The following is a 20,350-nucleotide window of genomic DNA, read 5'->3' as shown; positions in this document are numbered from 1 at the left end:
ATGGTGTACCCACACTATTTATTTTACAGGTACAGTGTACCCACACTATTGATTTGACAGGTATGATGAACCCCCACTATTTATTTGACAGGTATGATGTACCCCCACTATTTATTTTGCCGGGATGCCATACCGGACTTCACTTTCACCCCTGCTTTTAGTTCTGAACTGGAAGGGTCACGCTATGCTGCCCCACGAAAACCTGAGACTCAATACATCAAATCACATTGTATTTGTCACATTCGCCGAATACAACAGGTGTAGACCCTACAGTGAAATGCTTACTTGCAAGCCCTTAACCAAATGTACCGCTCGCGCGCGCGGTGTGTGCGTGTGTGTGTGTTCCAGCTTGCTGCTAGTCTCAGGGTCACGGAGAGGGATGCGTTCACAAGTCGTTAAAAGGTCTTGATTAAATTTCACGAGGCCAAAGGCAAAGGGGAGAGAAGGATATTTTCACTCAGACCCAATCACTGTCACCTTGTGCGCTTTCTTCCCTTCATCAGTGTGTATGAACCACTTACTGCCACACGCTCTACCATAGAGGCTCTCTACCATAGAGGCTCTCTACCATAGAGGCTCTCTACCATAGAGACTCTCTACCATAGAGACTCTCTACCATAGAGGCTCTCTACCATAGAGGCTCTCTACCATAGAGACTCTCTACCATAGAGACTCTCTACCATAGAGGCTCTCTACCATAGAGACTCTCTACCATAGAGGCTCTCTATCATAGAGGCTCTCTACCATAGAGGCTCTCTACCATAGAGGCTCTCTACCATAGAGACTCTCTACCATAGAGACTCTCTACCATAGAGGCTCTCTACCATAGAGACTCTCTACCATAGAGGCTCTCTACCATAGAGGCTCTCTACCATAGAGGCTCTCTACCATAGAGACTCTCTACCATAGAGGCTCTCTACCATAGAGGCTCTCTACCATAGAGGCTCTCTACCATAGAGGCTCTCTACCATAGAGACTCTCTACCATAGAGGCTCTCTACCATAGAGGCTCTCTACCATAGAGGCTCTCTACCATAGAGACTCTCTACCATAGAGGCTCTCTACCATAGAGGCTCTCTACCATAGAGACTCTCTACCATAGAGGCTCTCTACCATAGAGACTCTCTACCATAGAGGCTATCTACCATAGAGGCTCTCTACCATAGAGGCTCTCTACCATAGAGACTCTCTACCATAGAGGCTCTCTACCATAGAGGCTCTCTACCATAGAGGCTCTCTACCATAGAGGCTCTCTACCATAGAGACTCTCTACCATAGAGACTCTCTACCATAGAGGCTCTCTACCATAGAGACTCTCTACCATAGAGGCTCTCTACCATAGAGGCTCTCTACCATAGAGGCTCTCTACCATAGAGGCTCTCTACCATAGAGACTCTCTACCATAGAGGCTCTCTACCATAGAGGCTCTCTACCATAGAGACTCTCTACCATAGAGGCTCTCTACCATAGAGACTCTCTACCATAGAGGCTATCTACCATAGAGGCTCTCTACCATAGAGGCTCTCTACCATAGAGGCTTGCTACCATAGAGATTGTGGCCTTGGAACCTCTAACCCTGGCAATTTGACTGGTAAACTCATGGGTACACTCGCAATAGATGGGGTAAAGATGTAAAGAGGAAATGTGTGGGGGAAAGATCCCGAATCTCCTCATTGCCCCCCAGCAAAATGATCCTACATTTAGGCGACTGTTTATACGTGTATTTCATACTATGTTCAGGTAAAAACAGAAGTGTTATGCTTGTACGGATGTCAACACAAAATGTTCATGTCATTCGTCACCAATCAACTGCATTACAGTTAAAAACGTCTTTGACTACCATGACCGGTTTCTGTACACCTGCCATGCGACCAGTTTATAGATCGGGAGTTCGCATATAGCAGTCACTTCATCTAAACCAACATACATTGCAGTGAAAACAGCCAAACATATCTGCATTTGACTTTAGTAATCACATTGTGGTCCTGTTACAATACATTAATAATATCCACTTTGTTATAGCAAATCAAATCAAATCAAATTGATTTATATAGCCCTTCGCACATCAGCTGATATCTCAAAGTGCTGTACAGAAACCCAGCCTAAAACCCCAAACAGCAAGCAATGCAGGTGAAGATGCACGGTGGTTAGGAAAAACTCTTTAAATGGCTCAAAAACAAGCTTTTCTTGCTTGTGGGCTCACATCTCGCTGTATGAAGTATGCTTTCCCCTTGCAGGGTGCGAGTTCCCTGCTAAATGAGTTCCCCTTGCAGGTTGTGAGTTCACTGCTAAATGAGTTCCCCTTGCAGGGTGTGAGTTCCCTGCTAAATTAGTTCCCCTTGCAGGGTGTGAGTTCACTGCTAAATGTGTTCCCCTTGCAGGTTGTGAGTTCACTGCTAAATGTGTTCCCCTTGCAGGTTGTGAGTTCACTGCTAAATGTGTTCCCCTTGCAGGTTGTGAGTTCACTGCTAAATGTGTTTCCCTTGCAGGTTGTGAGTTCACTGCTAAATGTGTTCCCCTTGCAGGTTGTGAGTTCACTGCTAAATGTGTTCCCCTTGCAGGTTGTGAGTTCACTGCTGAATGTGTTCCCCTTGCAGGTTATGAGTTCACTGCTGAATGGCCTGTTTTTGTTATTCTGTTCTACTGCGTATAGCTGGACTTTGAGGTAGAGGTCCCCACACAGGATTCAATTGCATTTGACCTTTGCAGAGAACAATGGTAAAAGGCATTTAATTTTTCTGGCCACGTCAACGCTGTGTGTGTGTCCCTCCTGTGTTTTCATAGTTGTTTTCTGTTCTCTCAGAGGCAGGATGGAAGTTATTCTACCTAGTGCATTTGGCACTCTCTCCTGGATGGACATTCTGTGTGTGCGTTCTGTGTTCTGTTGGTTGGCCGTGGAGCTTCTCTGTCAGACAGATAATGAAATAACACTCAGGCAACCTTACAGTCTGTGATCGTCCCTTTTAAACCCAAACCTCATAACCCTTTAACCCTGATAGGGTTGCAATGTAATATAATTGATTTGATCATGTGTATCCTTGGATGTGGCAGGGCCTGCTAACTATTACAGACTACAATGGGAAACACAGCCGTGAGCTGCACAGTGACACGAGCCTACCAAACGAGCTAGATTACTTCTATGGTCTCTTCGAGGCAAGCAATACTGAAGAATTCATGAGAGGGTAGTGCGTACAGCCCAGTACATTACCGGGGTCAAGCTTCCTTCCATCCAGGACATCTATACCAGGCAGTGTCAGAGGAAGGCCCAACAAATTGCCAGACTCCAGGAAGGCATCGTAACAGCTTCTACCCCAAAGCCATAAGACTCCTGAACACCAAATCAAATGGCTACCCAGACAATTTGCATTGTCTCCACCCCGCCCCCCATTTTTACGCCGCTGCTACTCTCTGTTTATTGTCCATGCATAGTCACTTTACCTCTACCTACATGTACAAATTAAAGCAGGAAGCACCAGTGACTAGATCAATAAAAAAGTGGTCAGGTGAAGCAGATGCTAAGCTACAGGACTGTTTTGCTAACACAGACTGGAATATGTTCCGGGATTCCTCCAATGGCCTTGAGGAGTACACCACATCAGTCATTGGCTTCATCAATAAGTGCATTGGCCACCTGGACAAAAAGAACACCTATGTGAGAATGCTATTCATTGAATACAGCTCAGCGTTCAAAAGCATAGTGCCCTCAAACCTCATCAAAAAGCTAAGGACCCTGGGACTAGTCACCTCCCTCTGCAACTGGATCCTGGACTTCCTGACAGGCCACTCCCAGGAGGTAAGGTTAGGTAACAACACATCCACCACACTGATCCTCAACACAGGGGGCCCTCAGTGGTGCGTGCTCAGCCCCCTCCTGTACTCCCTGTTCACTCATGACTGCACGGCCAGGCACAACTCCAACACCATCATTAAATTTGCCATGGACACAAGAGTGGTAGGCCTGATCACCGACAACAACGAGACAGCCTAAAGGGAGTAGGTCAGAGACCTGGCCGTGTGGTGCCAGGACAACAACCTCTCCCTCAAAGTGATAGAGACAAAGAAGATGATTGTAGACAACAGGAAGAAGTGGACCGAGCATGCCCCCATTCTCATCGACGGGGCGGCATTTAAGCAGGTTGAGAGCTTCAAGTTCCTTGTTGTCCACATCACTAACAAACTAGCAAAGTCCAAGCACACCAAGACATGACAAAACCTATTCCCCCTAAGGAGACTGAAAAGATTGGGCATAGGTCCTCAGATGTTCTAAAGCTGCACCATCGAGAGCATGGTTGGTTGCATCCGGGAGGTCCGTTGGGCGACGCACAATTGGCCTAGCGTCGTCCGGGTTAGGGAGGGCTTGGTCGGTAGGGATGTCCTTGTCTCATCGCACACCAGCGACTCCTGTGGCGGACCGGGCGCAGTGCGCGCTAACCAAGGTGCATGGTGTTTCCTCAGACACATTGGTGCGGCTGGCTTCCGGGTTGGATGCGCGCTGTGTTGTATATGACGCATGTGACAAATAAAGTTTGATTTGATTTGAAATGAGTCATTGTTGTTGTTCTCCTTCGTCCTTCAGAAAGCCTAATACTGGTGCTGATGATCTGGCAATGGATGTGATTGGATTTTCAGCCCTCCGTCATTAAACTCCCATGGTTAGAATACTGATTCCTGTATTTAGTGTGTGTGTGTGTGTGTGTGTGTGTGTGCGCGCGCACAGTACCTGTGTGTAATGTCTGTGATATACCACAGTAAACCAACGTGAAGTGTGTGTGTGTGTGTGTGTGTGTGTGTGTGTGTGTGTGTGTGTGTGTGTGTGTGTGTGTGTGTGTGTGTGTGTGTGTGTGTGTGTGTGTAGCATTTAGTGAGTGTGAAGCCTGGGCTGTTTTCACTCTTTCAGTCTAATTAAACTAGGCTCGTGGAGAGATGGATGCATCACCTCTGTCTAATCCATGTCTCTCCCAAACATCGCATTATCCAGAGGGAAATCCATTTTCTGCAGCCTATTCAAAGTCAGATGTCTCTCTCTCTCTCATTGGTCTCAACTACTACTACCGGGACATCAACATCTGGAGCTAATGACAATAGCATCTGAAATCCACATCCAGATTAGCCTTCAGAAGATAATTTAGCAATCTGGTTAAATCCAGATTACAACAGAATAACAAGTCAGATAGCAGGTCCGTTGGGCGACGCACAATTGGCCTAGCGTCGTCCGGGTTAGGGAGGGCTTGGTCCGTAGGGATGTCCTTGTCTCAAGGTTGCACGGTGTTTCCTCCAACACATTGGTGTGGCTGGCTTCCAGGTTGGATGCGCACTGTGTTAAGAAGCAGTGCGGCTAGGTTGGGTTGTGTATCGAGCCCGTACGGGAGTTGTAGCAATGAGACAAGATAGTAGCTACTACAACAATTGGATACCACGAAATTGGGGAGATAAAGGGGTGAAATTCAAAAAATAATAAAAATAATAATATTTCAGAGAGATTAGTCAATAGTTGTAGTGCAACAATGCCAAAATGTAGCAGTGCCTAAATGAGCAGCATGTTCAGTGAAGCTGCTAGCTAGGGAAGATCTCGATAATGCTGTAAGAATAGACACAGGGAAATGAATGCTGTGCTAATAAAGAGAAATCAACATTTCTGTAAAACTAGAAAAGTAACCGTATTCCCGAAACAATATACCTTATGCATAATATGTTTGCCATTTATGATCACATGGCCTTCTGATCATGTTTACGTAACGCGAAGCAGACTCAAAACATTAGTGATGCCAAACTAATAAAATACTTTTGATGACGGACAAAACTGGTTTGCAGATACAGTTTTTAATGTATCACAACAATGAGCAACAAACATACTTGATGAACTATTTCCAGAAGTTGTTCAAATACCATCTACAATAAACGTCATTTCAACTATGACAACAGGTCTGTGACAAAAAAAAAACATGAAAACAAATGTTTCAAAACCATGTTATTACCGTGTGACGGTACAGTTGAGACCTCAAACATTACAGTAACAAAAACTAATGAGACTACTCTCTATATATAAAACATCAATAACATTTTTGGTTTAGTTTATTAAACGTTTTAGCCATAGGGGCTGTTTCTTAGTAAACCCTCAGGATGCATTTCCTATGTAACCAGGAGAGAATACATATTGTGTAGGATAGGACTGCGCCATGAAATTCCCTTTTGACATCCAGAAGAAAACAATCCCAATATCAACCTTTTGAAGGCTGTCCTCTCTTTAGCGTGACACAATCCATCCAAGAAGAAAAAAAAAACATGTTTTTTATTTTTTTATTCTTTCTTTCTTTTGGCTGCTGTGCAGTTGTAACATTTATGTACAGTTCGTTACGTTATCGTACCATCCTTTTGGTTGTTGGTTTGTTTAGCTTCTACCTGTCCTTTGGTGTGGAAAGCATTGTGTTTGCTGCTAACATCTTAGCACGTGATGCTAGCTGACAGTTCAGTCTGGCAATGCTTTAGCCACATTGAGGGGAAAGGCAAGAAGACAGGTTGGGAAAGCTTTTGGGATCAGGACAGTCGTTGGTGTTTGTACAATGGCAGGATCGCACCTATAGGGAGCCCAGGACATCTCTTATGAAACAACATTGTAAAAGTGTCTTCAGGATCAAAGTAAATGTTAAAATACTAAAAATCCAAATAAGAAACATTTATGTTTCGCACGAAAAAAGATAATTAGAAACTGTGAAATTTTGCGTTTCAACTTTGAATGAAAACACTAAAACACCTGTACAATAATAAAACATATGAGGAAATGTTACTTGATTTTATCATTTGAAACAATAACTAAGCATGATTTGATTTTAACCTGTCAAACAGTTGCATTACATGCTACTTGTTCATCTCAGAATAGGAAATACCAAAAGCAATACATTTTTGCATTTCTTCATATTAATACATCTGTACCATGCACAGCCAACTACGAATATATACAACAGCTTAGCTCTCTTTGTTCACAAGCCTTTTCCTTTCATACAAATAGCCTCTTGTTACTTTGGAATGAATCACGTCAGCTTACCTTAACAAACTGAAAAAGTGATTCATAACAACATAACACCCTTTAAACAGCTTTCACATTCTTTAAGTTCTACTGCAAAATAAAACAAGACAAACAAACTAAAAACAGAATGAAATGTAAAAACAGCAAAGCAAAGTGACCTGCGGGTCAGCATTCAGCCTGTTGGACAATTTATGGGGAGCAATTTTTTTTATTTTTTTTTAAACATTACACAGTAGCAGCAACATGTTATATGGTAATACTTTGTAATGCATAAATGACTAAATAATTAGTGTTGACTTTTCATGATAGATCAACTGAAGTGCCCAGAAAATGAATGCGAGGACGAAGACCTATGCAGTAAATGGCAGTGTATAGGTGTAACACTGTTATCAGTCCTACAAGCACAGGGGAAAACATGTCATAATATAAAATATATGCTGTAGTCCCCCTTTGTAAAGCAGCATATTTGCTTATGCAAATATCATACCTTTTCTTTAAAAAAAAACATTTTGACCAACTTGTACTCTTAACAGTTTCAAGTATACAGTACTACTTTCATGGACGCACCAATTGTTAAATAGGTCACTGGGTTGTTAGGCGTCAATCCTCTAACAAACCAAAATGCTGCTGCAATCGTACGCAAAAATAATAATTAAAACAAACAAACAAACATACAAACACAAAAACATCTATTAAATTAACACATGGGTCTACCAAAATAATAATAATAAAAAACAGACAAAAACAAAATAAGTGCACTATAGTCCAGAAATAAGCAAGGTACCGTACAGCAATTCACAAATGAAAAAAAGTCTTATTCACATAATTAATAATCAAGAGTGTATAAAACTAGAGATATTACCTCTTCAGAAAAGGGTGTGAGCAGAGGTAAAAGAGAGAAGGTAAGAGTTGGCACAGATTAGTATATTCTACAAGAGAAAAATGGGTCGGATATAGACTCAGTTTGTTGTCATACAAACTGGAAAACAAAGGGGAATCGTACTTCACCATTCTAAAATTCCCTCTGTGGCAAAACCATACTGTCTTTGTAGGGCGAAAACTAAAAGGATATGCACGCTGTCCATTGTAACAGTAATATTGTCTCTCTTGGTACTCTACACACATCAAGGAAATGCGTCTGATAAAGCTTGACATGTTTTGGTTAAAAGCCAAGTGTACCCAGGCTCGTTGCTGCTTTAACAAATGAGAAATGTTATGTTCTGACCTGAGAATTTAAAGCTACTGAATTACACCAGCTATCTAGACTAACAGAGGTTCTCATTGAGGGTTTTTCTGGATCGTTGTCCCATACAGTACATGCTAGCATTTGGAAAACAATCCAGCTGAGGTGCAATTTGCTATCGTGAGTTTTTGGCTTGAAACAAGCTCCACGGGGGAGCCTGAGAGATCTTTTCCTACTCCGTGTTTTTGTATACAATATAAGCTCAGTCAAGCATCTGCAACAGTTCTGTCCATAACAAAAATCAATCAACATCTTGCCAGCATATCAATATGGGAAAAACAATCCTGAGTCAATAATTTGGTACTGTAATTTTTTGGGTTAGAGAAGCTTTGGAACTGCAGTTTAAAAGTCTTGTTTTTTTTGTTTTTTTTGTTTTTTTTAAAGCAAGGGATCCTATTTTTCACCTCCTACACACTGAACATATCCATTCTGATACTGCTGAAGCCTGCATCTAGGCCGGAGGTCGACTTAGCCTTGGCCTCCAACACCTTATCTAAGTCATCCAGCTTCTGTCTCAGCTCGTTGTCAGACTCATCTGAACAACTCTCATTGGGTAGGGAGGTGGGAACCCCTGAGACGCTGCTGCAGGACGTTGAGGTAACCATCAGAGGCAAGGAAAGGGGAGGAATAGGAGACGCAGACAGGGAGGAGGAGGAGGAGGAAGCAGCTTTCCGGGCAGTGGCCTGGAAAAAGATATCTGGCCAGGACTTGATGGCCAAGCGAGAGAGATGGGGAAAGGTGTTATTAGAAGGAGGAGCTGCAGACTGCGAGGTAGATGTGGTCTTGACAGGTGTAGGGGTGCAGACAGAGTGAGGTAATAATCTAGCATGCTCTTTGGCATTTCTCATTGCTTGTTTGATTGTTTTCTCTTTGTGCAAGCTCAACTGGAGGTGTTGGCCAAGTGCTTCATTCCCGTTGACCACCACGTTGCAGGCGATGCACCTGTACTTACTCACTGCCTTTCTAAGAACTGTCTCCTGTGGGTCTGGAAAAGGGTTTCCGAAGTAGCAGAAAGACTTCTGGTGATGCACTGCAGAGTCCTCATCAGCGAATACCATCTGGCACTTCCTGCATATGAACTGGTGCTTGACAGACGGAATGATGAAATCGTCAGGGAAGTCTGTGGTTCTTTTGGTTTCTGTTGGCAGTTCTTTTGTGCTTTCCGTCAAAGAGCATTTGTTGTTGTTGGTGTCATCCTTAGTTCCCATAGATAGTTTTGGTTTGAAAGACTTGGGGTTGCTCTGCACAATTGGTGACGATGCCTTCACAGGGGCTGGCTTCTGCTTCGGCTGTTTATGATGCTGTTTTTGTTGCTCAATATGCTTTTGGTGCTGCTGCTGCTGTTGCTGCTTCTGCAGGGAATCCTGGAGGGACAGCTGGTACTGCTGATACTGCTGCAGGAGGGCGGTGGGATTCATGCCCGCCATGGCGGCCTGTGGGATGGCGGCAGGTCCATAGGGGAACAGGTTCTCCATCCCGCCGAACGGAGGGAAGTATCCCCCCGCCTGCATCCCTCCAAGAATCTGTGGCGAAAAGCTGTTGGCGAAGCCCGGGAGGAAGTAAGGCAGGAACTGACCTCCCAGGAAGGAGCTTGGGTCTGCTGCGCCGGTCAGGGCATTCTGAAGAGCCTGTAGTTGAGCGGCATCCAGATGACCCTCACGTCCTGGTTTGCCCGAGGCTGGAGACGGCTTCTCCCTCTTTTTGTTGTTGCTGATGGGGGTCTGTAGACGGCCGCCATTCTCCACTTCTCTTTCCTTGGCCTTCTTCTGGTGGTGCGGCTTCTCCGCTGGTTTCTTGCTGCTGCTGCTGTTGTTGTTGCTCTCTCTTTCTTGGTATTTGCTGTGCTGCTCAATGTGGTTGGTTGAAGTCAGAGGGGTAGAGGAAACAGGAGGAAGAGGTGGAGGAGGTGGAGGAGTCTGCAGAAGATTCTTGTTTGGGGTAGTGCTCAGAGACATGGCAGGAGAGGGGGTTGCTGGGTTCGGGAATCCAAGCATGCCAGCACCGGGAGATGCTAAAGCTGAAATATAGTGGTATAAATGATATTCAAATGTGTTTAAATTTATATTCACCCTAATATTACTATGTAAATATTGTTCAGTAATACATTATGGAGATATATGCAGTTATGATCGACTTCATAATTGTATTTGTTAAACTGTCACATGCGCTTCATGATATATACCAACATGAGGATATTTTAAATATACCAAACCCACATCAAAGGAGAGGAGGGGAAATGAATTCCACAATGATAAAAATGCATTTGCTTAAAAAAATGTCAGAACCATTATATTATGTAGAAGTTCTGCACTGAACGTTGAGATCATGCATTAAAGTGTATTTTACACAATGTACAACGTTTGGTAAAAATATCTCTACCAACAACAACAACACTGTGATGGAATGAAGAGAAAATACTGCAGAGAAAGAGTATTTTGGGCATGTAAAGCATAGACAAAAAATTATCATAAAAGTAATATAAAATTACTATTATCTGTGTGTTCTCTGTGTGTCATAGTAACTCACCAGGTGTGTTGGGTGGGTAAATAGGAAGTGAGGATGGCCCGGTGACCCCAGGAAGTAGTACCGGCGGGAGGCCAGAGATCCCGGGATAGCCTGAGGGCAGGCTGAGGCCATGAAGTGCATTGTTGTGGTTCACTGCAGTCTGAAGCTGCTGGGCAGCCAGATTGCTGAGCCCGTCGCTCCCAGCCCTCTTCAGACGATCCATCTCCTGCTGAGCCATCAGCTGGCGGACCGTGGTGGGTGCTAGGTAGTCCTTCTCTCTGTCCACCTGGTTGACCAGAGTCTCCTGCACTTTAGCGATGTGCTGTTTGGAGAAGATGTGGTCGCGGATGGACATCCGGGCAGTGTACTTCACATTACACAAAGTACACTCCGGCCGGGGCCCGTCCGGCCCGCCTTGACTGATCATGAATGGCTTTCCTATATTGATTTTGAACTTCTTTTCCTTGGCGCGGGCGTTCTGGAACCACACCTGCACCACACGCTTGGGGAGCCCCATCTCACTGCCCAGCATCTCACACTCCTGCATGGTGGGGGTGCGGTAGTCACTGAAACAGGCCTTGAGGACTTTCAGCTGAAGGTTGCTCATCTGAGTCCTGAAGCGCTTGTGGCCTGGTCTCTCCCCACCACTGCCGCTGCCCTTCCCAGACCTGAAGGGGTTTCCACTTCCGAAGGGGCTGGGAGAGCTGGGGTCGGTCAGGCTGGAGGTCTCGCTCTGGTCGTTGTTGTCATCCATGTCGTCATCTCTGGAGCTGTAGTAGGAGTAAGAGTAGGAGCAGGAGTCTCCGTCCTTGCCGGAGTAGCTGAGGGATGGGCTCACCATGCTGAAGGGGAAGCGGTCGTCGCCACCGTCTGAACTCTGGGCAAGGTTGCTCTTGCTGTCGCACGCCAGCTTGTCCCCTCCGTTGGCCATGAGGCTCTCCAGCTCATTGTTGTTGCCCTCATCTCCAGTGGTGGCGTCACTTATGGCTGTGTTGATGGACGAGGTCTCGTCAAAGTCCATTTTGTTGTTGATGTCGTAGGATGAGCCCTCTGCAGAATTAATGTTAAGCCCTTCAGATTCATCACAGTTTTCTGCCTTTAAGGATGAAGGGCTCATTAAGTTTTTTAACTGTGCCTCAGATTGTTTGACAGGCGTTGAGGAAGCTGCGGGCAGCTCGTACTCATTCGGCTCAGTCTTGGTGGGCAGCTGCGGGAAGTCAAAGAAGTTGCACTTGTGCGGGCTCTCACCTCCATCGTCTTGGTTCATCATTGGGCTATTGGGCAGACTAAACCCTGCCTGTTTGGCTTCATGCCAGTGTCTAGAGCGGATATGGCTGTCCAAAGCTGACTTGGCCTTGAACAGCGCCCGGCAAAAAGGACATTTCTTATGTGACTGGGAGGCCCCCAATGCTCTGAACTGTCCCTTTCTCTCTCGGGCACGTGTGTTCTGAAACCACACCTGCACCACTCTCTTCTTCAGGCCGACCTCACGAGCGATGTGATCCAGCATCTTCCTCGTGGGGTTGGAGTCCAGCAAGTATTTGTCATAGAGGATCTCTAGTTGTTCTGGGGTGATGGTGGTTCTGAGACGTTTGTCTCTGTGCTGTTCTTCAGTCATGTTTCCGTTATCTTTTTCATTGGATCCATCCTCTTTCTCATCTAGTTTTCTCTTCATGGAGCCAGAGCAGGGACCTGAGGACAAACCAGAGCCGCTTTGAGTTGGCATCTGGAGTCCTCCAGACAGAAGCTGGCTAGTCATCAGCGGGTTATTGGGGTCGAAGATCAGATAGGGCATGTCCATGGGCCTTTCCAGGAACTGGGAATGGAGAAACTGGTTCTGGGCTGCCAGGAAATGCATATGTTGGTGCTCCTGCCATAGCTCAATGCTTGGGAAGGCTATCTTGCACTGGTCACACTGGTATTGGAGCATCTGGGGAGAGAGGCTGTTGGTGAGGGAGGAGAGGGCCAGAGAGAGGGGGCTGGAGGGGATGGTGGCTGACTGAGGCTGGGAGTGGGGTCTGGATATCTGGGGCTGGAGGGTCTTCTGAGGGGGTGGCTGAGGGGTGGAGGCCTTGGAGGGTCTGGGGTCCGGTAGAGACTTTATCATAACTGGAGAAGGGGCAGGTTCTGGCTCTTTAGGCTTGGGCTCAGAGGGCGGTTCAGGCTTGGGGTACGTCTTTTCCAGGTTGGAGTGAGGGGAGGGCATCAGAGGGGAACTGGAGCCTGAGCTAGTGGCTGTTCCATGGTGATGCTTGGATGACTCAGGGTGCTTGGCTGGGCATGGTTCTCCTATATCCATGTACTCCTCAGACTGGTTGTCCTCATTCCCTTCCTCATCCTCGTCCTTGTAGCACGTTTTTTTCTGGTGGGTGATCAGGTCGAAGATTCGTGGGAACACCACACTACATTTCTTGCACTCGTACTGCATATTGCTGGTGCGGATGTAGCGCTCATTCGTCAGTTCTTTCTTCTCATTGTCTTTAGCGTCTGCCTGGTTCTCGTAGCTCTTCCGGGCCTTCTGGCGGGCGTTTTGGAACCACACCACGATGACCCTTGACGGCAGGTTGAGCACGGTGGACAGCTGCTCAATCTCATCATCTTTCGGGTAAGCATTTGTGTCGAAGAAGTCCTGTAGGACCCTCAATTGGTAGTCAGTGAACCTTGTCCTGGAGGACCGTTTGTTCATGGTGGCATCAGTCCTATAGTACTCCAGTGTACTGTACTGGGACTCCAGCCTAATATCCTCCAACGTGGTAATAGGTGGAATGTTGAAGTTGTAAGGAGAGTCTTTGTTTCGCTGCCTCTCTTTGAAGAGGGTGTTACGGAACCAGTGCTTGATTACTTTCTGGGGGAGGCTGGACATATCAGCCATCTCCTGAATCTGCTCCTCAGTGGGCGAGTTGTTGATGTCAAAGTGTGCTCTGAGGACCTTCAGCTGGTCGTCCGTGATGCGTGTTCGAGGGCGCTTGAACTGTGACTGCCTCAGGAAGTTTGGATCGAGACCTAGCTGCTGCTGACAAAGCTGGGTGAGATCCGAGGACAGGGAGTCCATTGTAGGCAGCTGCAGGGTGAGTTGCGGGTGTAGCCCTTGGTGCTGGATGGACTGCATCAACAGAGGGGGGAAGAGGGAGAAATCTAGTGGGATGGAAGGCTGCACCTGTGGGGATGCGGAGGGTGGTGGAGGAGGGGGAGGTGGGGGTGGTGGCTGGGTCTGTGGAGTCTGGTTTGGGGCAGGGGATGGGGCCTTGATCTGGGGCTTGTTCGTGGAGGTGCAGGGAGGCTGCTGGGTGGTCACTGGGACTGGTGAGGGAGGAGGAAGGGGAGGCAGTGGTGGGGGAGTCTCAGGGGAAGGGGGGTTGATGGGGTATAGCTTGTCATAGGCCTCTCGGTACTGCTGGGCAAACTTCTCCAGCTCTCCATAAGGAAAGAACTGTCCATGGATGTGCTCTTGGTGGCTTTTGAGAATAAGCACGTTGGAGAAGAGCTTTCCACACATCCCACATTCCAGCTTGTCGTTATTGATCTCCAGTTGTTGTTGTTGTGGTTGTTGTTTTTGTTCTTCTCCTTCTTTGTTTTTCTTCTGGTTTTTCTGCCTGTTCTCGTTGTACTGGATGACCAGCTCAAATCCAAAATTCTCCAGAAGGGCCTTGGCTGCATTTCCTCTGGCTCCTGACACGATACGTGGAGGAGGAATCAGCGGCTCAGGAAACTTGGACTTTTTGTCTTTTTTGTCCTTTCCTCCCTCACTGACTCCATCCGCTCCATTCTCCATCTTGGCTTTGCTCTCCTGTTTTTCCAGATGCTCCTCTGACTCTCTGGACATATGTATGTCAGATACTGACACAGCATTGGGCTCCATTTTGGGCTTGTGGCTCTGCGGTTGCTGTTTTTTTTGCTGCTGGAGCTGCAACTGTGATGCTTGTTGCTGCTGCTGCTGCTGCTGCTGCTGCTGTTGTTGCTGCTGTTGAGCCTGAGCCTGCTGTAGCTGGTGTTGCTGCTGCATCTGCTGTTTCAGGTCTTCCAGGAAAGAACCAGTCAAGCCCGGCATCCCGAAGGCGGTGGCTGAGTGAAGAGCCAGCTCTGGGCTCAGGTTGAATTCTGCCCCTGGGATGTAGAAGGGGAAAAGGAACTGTGGCTGCTGGAACTGAAGCAGAGCCTCTGGGGTCATGCCGAACTGGGGGTAAAAAGCCGGGTTGAGGAATTGGGGCTGGAAAAAGGCAGCCTGCTGCTGGAGCTCGTGTTGGAGCTGCATCTGTAGTTGAGCTTGGGACTGAGCATTCTGATGGCTTTGCTGTGCAGAGACATGATCAGTAGTGTGCTTTGCATTGTTGCTGTTGTTGGCTTCTTTGGCATCTACAGTGTTTTCTTTGTTAACCAATGGCGTCACGCTTCTAGCAGTTTCTGAGTTGGCATTGTTGCCTTGTCCGGTTGGGGCTGGGATGCTGGATGGAGCCATGCCACTAGTGTTCCCAATCCCTGTACTGCTGCTGCTGCTGCTTGTCTCGGTTTTGGCAGTTCTGACTTTGGTATGATGCAGCACAGACCTCATGTGGATCTCTAGGGTTGAGCTTTGGCTGTAGGCGACGTTGCAGATATTGCATTTGAATGGTTTGTTGTCTGCATTGTTGTTGGTCTCAGGGGAAACCGGGCTGGAGGCCTCCTGGAGAACTTTCTTCAGCTTGTGCAGGTGAGAGACGGAGTTGTAATGGACCAGAAGGATGTTCTTCTGGGTGAAGGACTCCTTGCACACCGTGCACTTGTATGGCCGGGACGGGTCCAGGAACTTCTCCATGGTGAAGTTGGGGCCTTTTCTAAATGGGAGGGTTCGCTTTGTTTCAGCTCCCATGTCATCTAGCAACAAGCTACTGTCACTTCCTGTTGAGCTGGCCTTTTCTTCCAGGTCCAGCTCATCATCTTTATCCATTTCCTGTTCAAAGGCCTGCTGTGCCTCCTCGTAGGCCCTGGCCTCGCTCTCAGGGACGAAGTCTCCGTTTACCGGCAGGCTGCCGCAGAGCTGTTGGACTTCGGCTTCGCTCAGCTCCGGATGTCCGTTCTCCAGGTGCTTCCGGAGCGCCAAGAATGTCCGGAAGCTGCGTTGGCAGAGACTGCACATGGTGGCCGCCCGGATGGCATGGTACTGGGAATGTATCTGCAGCTTCTGCATGGTCTTGAAGGCCAGGCTGCAGTGGTTGCAGCGGTATTTGTAGATGTGGCGGTCAGAGACTGAGAGCTGTTGCTGCTGGCGTCTCTGGAGGTCATTCAGATGATCCTGGAGGGAGTCAGGACTCTTTCGATCCTGCCCAACCCCACCAGACCTCTTCCAGTCTGGAGCTTCAGACCCCTCCTTGGGGGGTTTGAGTTCCTCTCTTAGAAGGTCTACTTCACTTTTGTCTTGGCCTGTGCTGTTCATCTGGTCCTTGGATCTGTTCCCTGAGAAAGGAGAATGAAAATAGAATGAAATTTATGAACAAAAGACATTGTACAAATGCATTGATTACCAACTCTGGAAACGTAAACCATGTCTGGTTAATATAAGTAATATGTTGTTCCATTTGTGTAGCAGGGCCCTTCTACAACCCAAGGACATTTCATTTCCAAACAAACTCAGAATAGTACATTCATTACCGGCAGGAGTATTGTAACAGTGGTAAACATGCTCTGCGTACCTGTGGGCTTTCCAGACGTCTCAGAGAGGGTAGCAGAAGCTTCCATCAGAGACAAAGCGTTGTCTTGTCCAGGTGAAGGATACATCATGCTATTGGGCACCATCACATCAGGCCCAGCCACCTATCAAAGTCAGACAACAAAAACAATTTAATGATCTTAGTAACTTATCCCTAAATGCAACATGTATCGTAATAAAATCATATTATAAAATGTAATAGTGCAGTAATTAAGGAGTTTAGTATTAAATATTAAAAACATGTTGAGCAAGTGTACTTTTCAACTTGCCTCTTGCCAGTAAAAATAGATAATTTTCAGAAAGCGGAATTAGCTTTTCCCTGAGGACGACAACCGTCAAGTTTATGACATATTCTCGGGAGAGTGGGATAAATGCATGGGAAATGTTTTATAGGACTGCACAGTGACAGCACTGCCCAGAGCTAGTTAATAAGGGACTGTAGGGAGCACTGGACACATTTTTGTCTTGGGGAGCACTGGACACAATTTGTCTTGTCAACATCACGGATCTTAAAAAGGATTAAAAAACTCTTTAGAAAACTTTTAAACCTCAAGGAAAATGTACTGTATGTGCAATGCCATTAGAAGCAAATTAAACATTTTCTCAGCATTTTTCTCACCAGCAATCAGCACAACATTAAAGAGATAGTCATCTGAATATGAGAAGTTGTCTGTACTCTAAACAGTTTTTTCTGCCAACATTTTGTAAAGTTATGTAGTGTTTCCACATACAGTCATGAGTAGTTTGTCGACGCAGTCTGGAGCCACGCTGTGCAGGTGTGTGAGGTGGAGCTGCAGGTGGATCTTGTTGCTGAGGACGTCCTGGCACAGTGGGCAGCAGATCACCGGCTGTTGCATGGAATGCTGGGATACAACGTGGAGCTGTAACCTGTTGGCGTCTTTACTCCTGTAGTTACAGTAGGGGCACTGCTGCAGCTGCTGGGAGAGATGTGACAAAGCTTGCTATGGTTATTAGTGGGAAAGTAAAAGATTAGAGATGGACAAGAACAAGGTGTGTCTATGGTTTTACCAGTCTTCATCACCTCTGTATTTTTACTTCAAAACTATAATTACTCGAGAGCAAATGTGCTTTTCCTTTCACTATTGATCTTAGTGAGACAGCTTTCCAACATTCCAAACCCAAACACGTAAAAACATGACGTAACTTTTAACAGCACTAAGAAAACTAGATGACAGAGCTCCCCGAAGAGGATAAAACATGAAACATGACCTGAATATCCCCTCAGCTAAACAATTGGAACCCTGCTCTCCCTCCCCCTTCCGCCCCCTCTGCTCCCATCTCACTTTACCTTTACACACAAAATGTAGATCAACCTCGTTTCCTTTAAATGCACTTAAGCCCCTCAACTCGTGCAATTTTATTAGTGGGAAATATGATTGGAGGGGAATTTCTAATCAGGAGATTAGAGATGACAAAGGTGTGTCGCCTCCTCATCTCCCGCATAGCCCTCATTACAGGAAGTACTCCTAAAATGACTGCCCCCAGCCACCTGCCTTAATGTAATCCATTTCTGAAATGACGCAGGCCTCCTTCCACTCAGGGCCCTCCACAAGACAAGCTAATACTTCATAATCTAATTTAAAAACACATACCTTCTAAAGAAATGCAAAGTGAGTGGGACTGGGAGAGGGCTTTAGCCTTGCCTATTGGATGCAGGTCGACAAAGGAGTGAGAATGTTCTATAGGGGATGTTTAAGTGTTCTGTCAGTGGGGACTGCATTTGGGGTTAACTATTTTAGATCTGTTGACAGCACATTATCCTCTGAGACATCTTAGAATAACTCTTAGAATACCTGCTAACTGGAATGGGTTGGAGTTAGCTTTGCCTGGGTTTTTATTATGGAGCATTAGCGGTTAGCTTAGCATACCTGCTAAATGGTTAAAGATAGCTTCCCGTGTTGGTTTATCATGGAGCATTAGCGGTTAGCTTAGCATACCTGCTCACTAGCGCTGGTCTTCCTCTCTGCAGACTTGGGCCTTTTGGGCGGGCTGTCATTCTGTCTCTCTAGGAGCATGGAACATTTTCCCACAGCATTGGATCCAGGAGACTCTTTAGACAGAGAGTTCACTCCTAAAACACAAGAGAGAACAGAGCAAAATATTTAAATTATGTTGTAGCTCTGTTATAAAAAAAAATATATATATATATATATATATATATATATATATATATATTATAAGTAAAATCAATGGACGAAGGCAAAGAAAATGTTGAATTAATTAAAGGAATTACATTGTATCAAATTAAAATGATATGTCAAATCAAATCAAATCAAATTGTATTAGTCACATTCGCCGAATACAACAGTAGACATTACAGTGAAATGCTAACTTACAAGCCCCTAACCAACAATGCAGTTTAAAAAGTACAAATAAGAAATAGTCTGGGTAGCCATTTAATTAGATGTTCAGGAGTCTTATGGCTTGGGGGTAGAAGCTGTTTAGAAGCCTCTTGGACCTAGACTTGGCGCTCTGGTACCACTTGCCGTGCGGTAGCAGAGAGAACAGTCTATGACTAGGGTGGCTGGAGCCTTTGACAATTTGTAGGGCCTTCCTCTGACACCGCCTGGTATATAGGCTCTGTAGGAAGCTTGGCCCCAGTGATGTACTGGGCCCTACGCATTACCCTCTGTAGTGCCTTGCAGTGGGAGGCTGAGCAGTTGTCATACAAGGCAGAGATGCAACCACGCTCTCGATGGTGCAGCTGTAATCACGTATGGTGATTACAAATATGTTGTGACAGACATTGGCTGTTGGGCTAGTAGTGTAGACCTATTGTATCAGACTCCTAATTGTCATTCCTATACATTGAGTCATTCTGCCCCAAAGACATGGAGAAATAGAGAGAAAATTAAACCAGCCTCATAATCACAGCAAAACATACATTCAATGTTATGGTAATATTAGACACTTCATTAGACCACATGCTTCTAGTCCCCCTCTTCCTCCACACACACACACACACACACACACACACACGCACACACACACACACACACACACACACACACATACACGCACACACACACGCGCACACACACACGCACGCACACACACGCGCGCACACACACGCGCACACACACACACACACACACACACACACACACACAAGCACATCATGCTGACTATCCAAGCAGTTCCCTGGTCACGGCTGGAGGTGGGGAGGTGGTTTACATGGCTGCGGCTCAATGCTGAGAGATATGGTTGTATTTAGCAGACGCTGCGGCCAACTGAGAAGTGTTTAATTACCTTCAGCCTTAGATACAGCCATAGTGTGTGTGTGTGTGTGTGTGTGTGTGTGTGTGTGTGTGTGTGTGTGTCTGTGTGGCTATACTCTGTCACTGCAATTCACCCACTCCGCACATCACAAAGAAACAGAAGTAGCACCCCACTACGCTTCTCTTTCTCTCTCTATCCCCCTCTCTCCCTCTCTTGTCTGGTCAGTCAAGGCAATATTGGGAGTCTCACTCTTGCAAATCCAAGTCTTCACGGTAGATGCACAAAAGAAAATAAAAAACTTTTTGTATTTCGTATTATTCCCTGCCCGGTATTTGTATTCGGTGCATATCAATTCCTCCTGTTAGTTCATGCATGTTCATTTGGTTGTGTTAAGGAAGCCTTCCACTCATTTCAGATGTAATCTGCAGTCTGAAATATTGGCCTGTCAAGAAAAGTGACAGAGGGAGGGAAAGAAAGAGACAATGAGAGGGAGAGAGAAAAAAAGTGCAGAATGTGAGAGAGATCATCTGAGGAATTCTCTGCAGCCTGGAAAAGGTCGTAATTTCTCCCTCAGCCGGTCTGGGATGGCTCTGCAGGGCTGGTCTGCGTGTTGTGTGTGTGTGTGTCTGTGATTGCGTGTGGATGTACTGTAAGTG

At 46.1% G+C, this 20,350-nt stretch overlaps 1 protein-coding gene across 5 annotated transcripts in view; it reads right to left on the bottom strand.

Moving 5' to 3' along the window:
• Window positions 1-5,800: 5,800 nt before the first annotated feature.
• Window positions 5,801-20,350, bottom strand: part of LOC110489594 (zinc finger homeobox protein 4) — a 151,293-nt gene continuing 136,743 nt past the window's right edge. For 3 of the 5 annotated variants that reach the window (XM_090199256.1, XM_036943708.2, XM_036943710.2), the window contains exons 8-12: window positions 18,413-18,546; window positions 17,186-17,392; window positions 16,438-16,558; window positions 10,793-16,201; window positions 5,801-10,283 (exon numbers count right to left, since the gene is read on the bottom strand). In XM_090199256.1, coding sequence (XP_090055382.1) covers window positions 8,674-10,283; window positions 10,793-16,201; window positions 16,438-16,558; window positions 17,186-17,392; window positions 18,413-18,546 — 7,481 coding nt within the window. In that variant the 3' untranslated portion in view covers window positions 5,801-8,673. The remainder of the gene's footprint in view (window positions 10,284-10,792; window positions 16,202-16,437; window positions 16,559-17,185; window positions 17,393-18,412; window positions 18,547-20,350) is intronic. The other 2 variants (XM_036943709.2, XM_036943711.2) reach the window with 1 other exon arrangement.

Source organism: Oncorhynchus mykiss, chromosome 15 (genome assembly GCF_057628025.1).
Source record: "Oncorhynchus mykiss isolate SJ-2025 chromosome 15, ASM5762802v1, whole genome shotgun sequence".
Lineage (NCBI taxonomy): Eukaryota > Metazoa > Chordata > Actinopteri > Salmoniformes > Salmonidae > Oncorhynchus > Oncorhynchus mykiss.
This window is presented reverse-complemented; position numbering and strand designations above follow the sequence as displayed.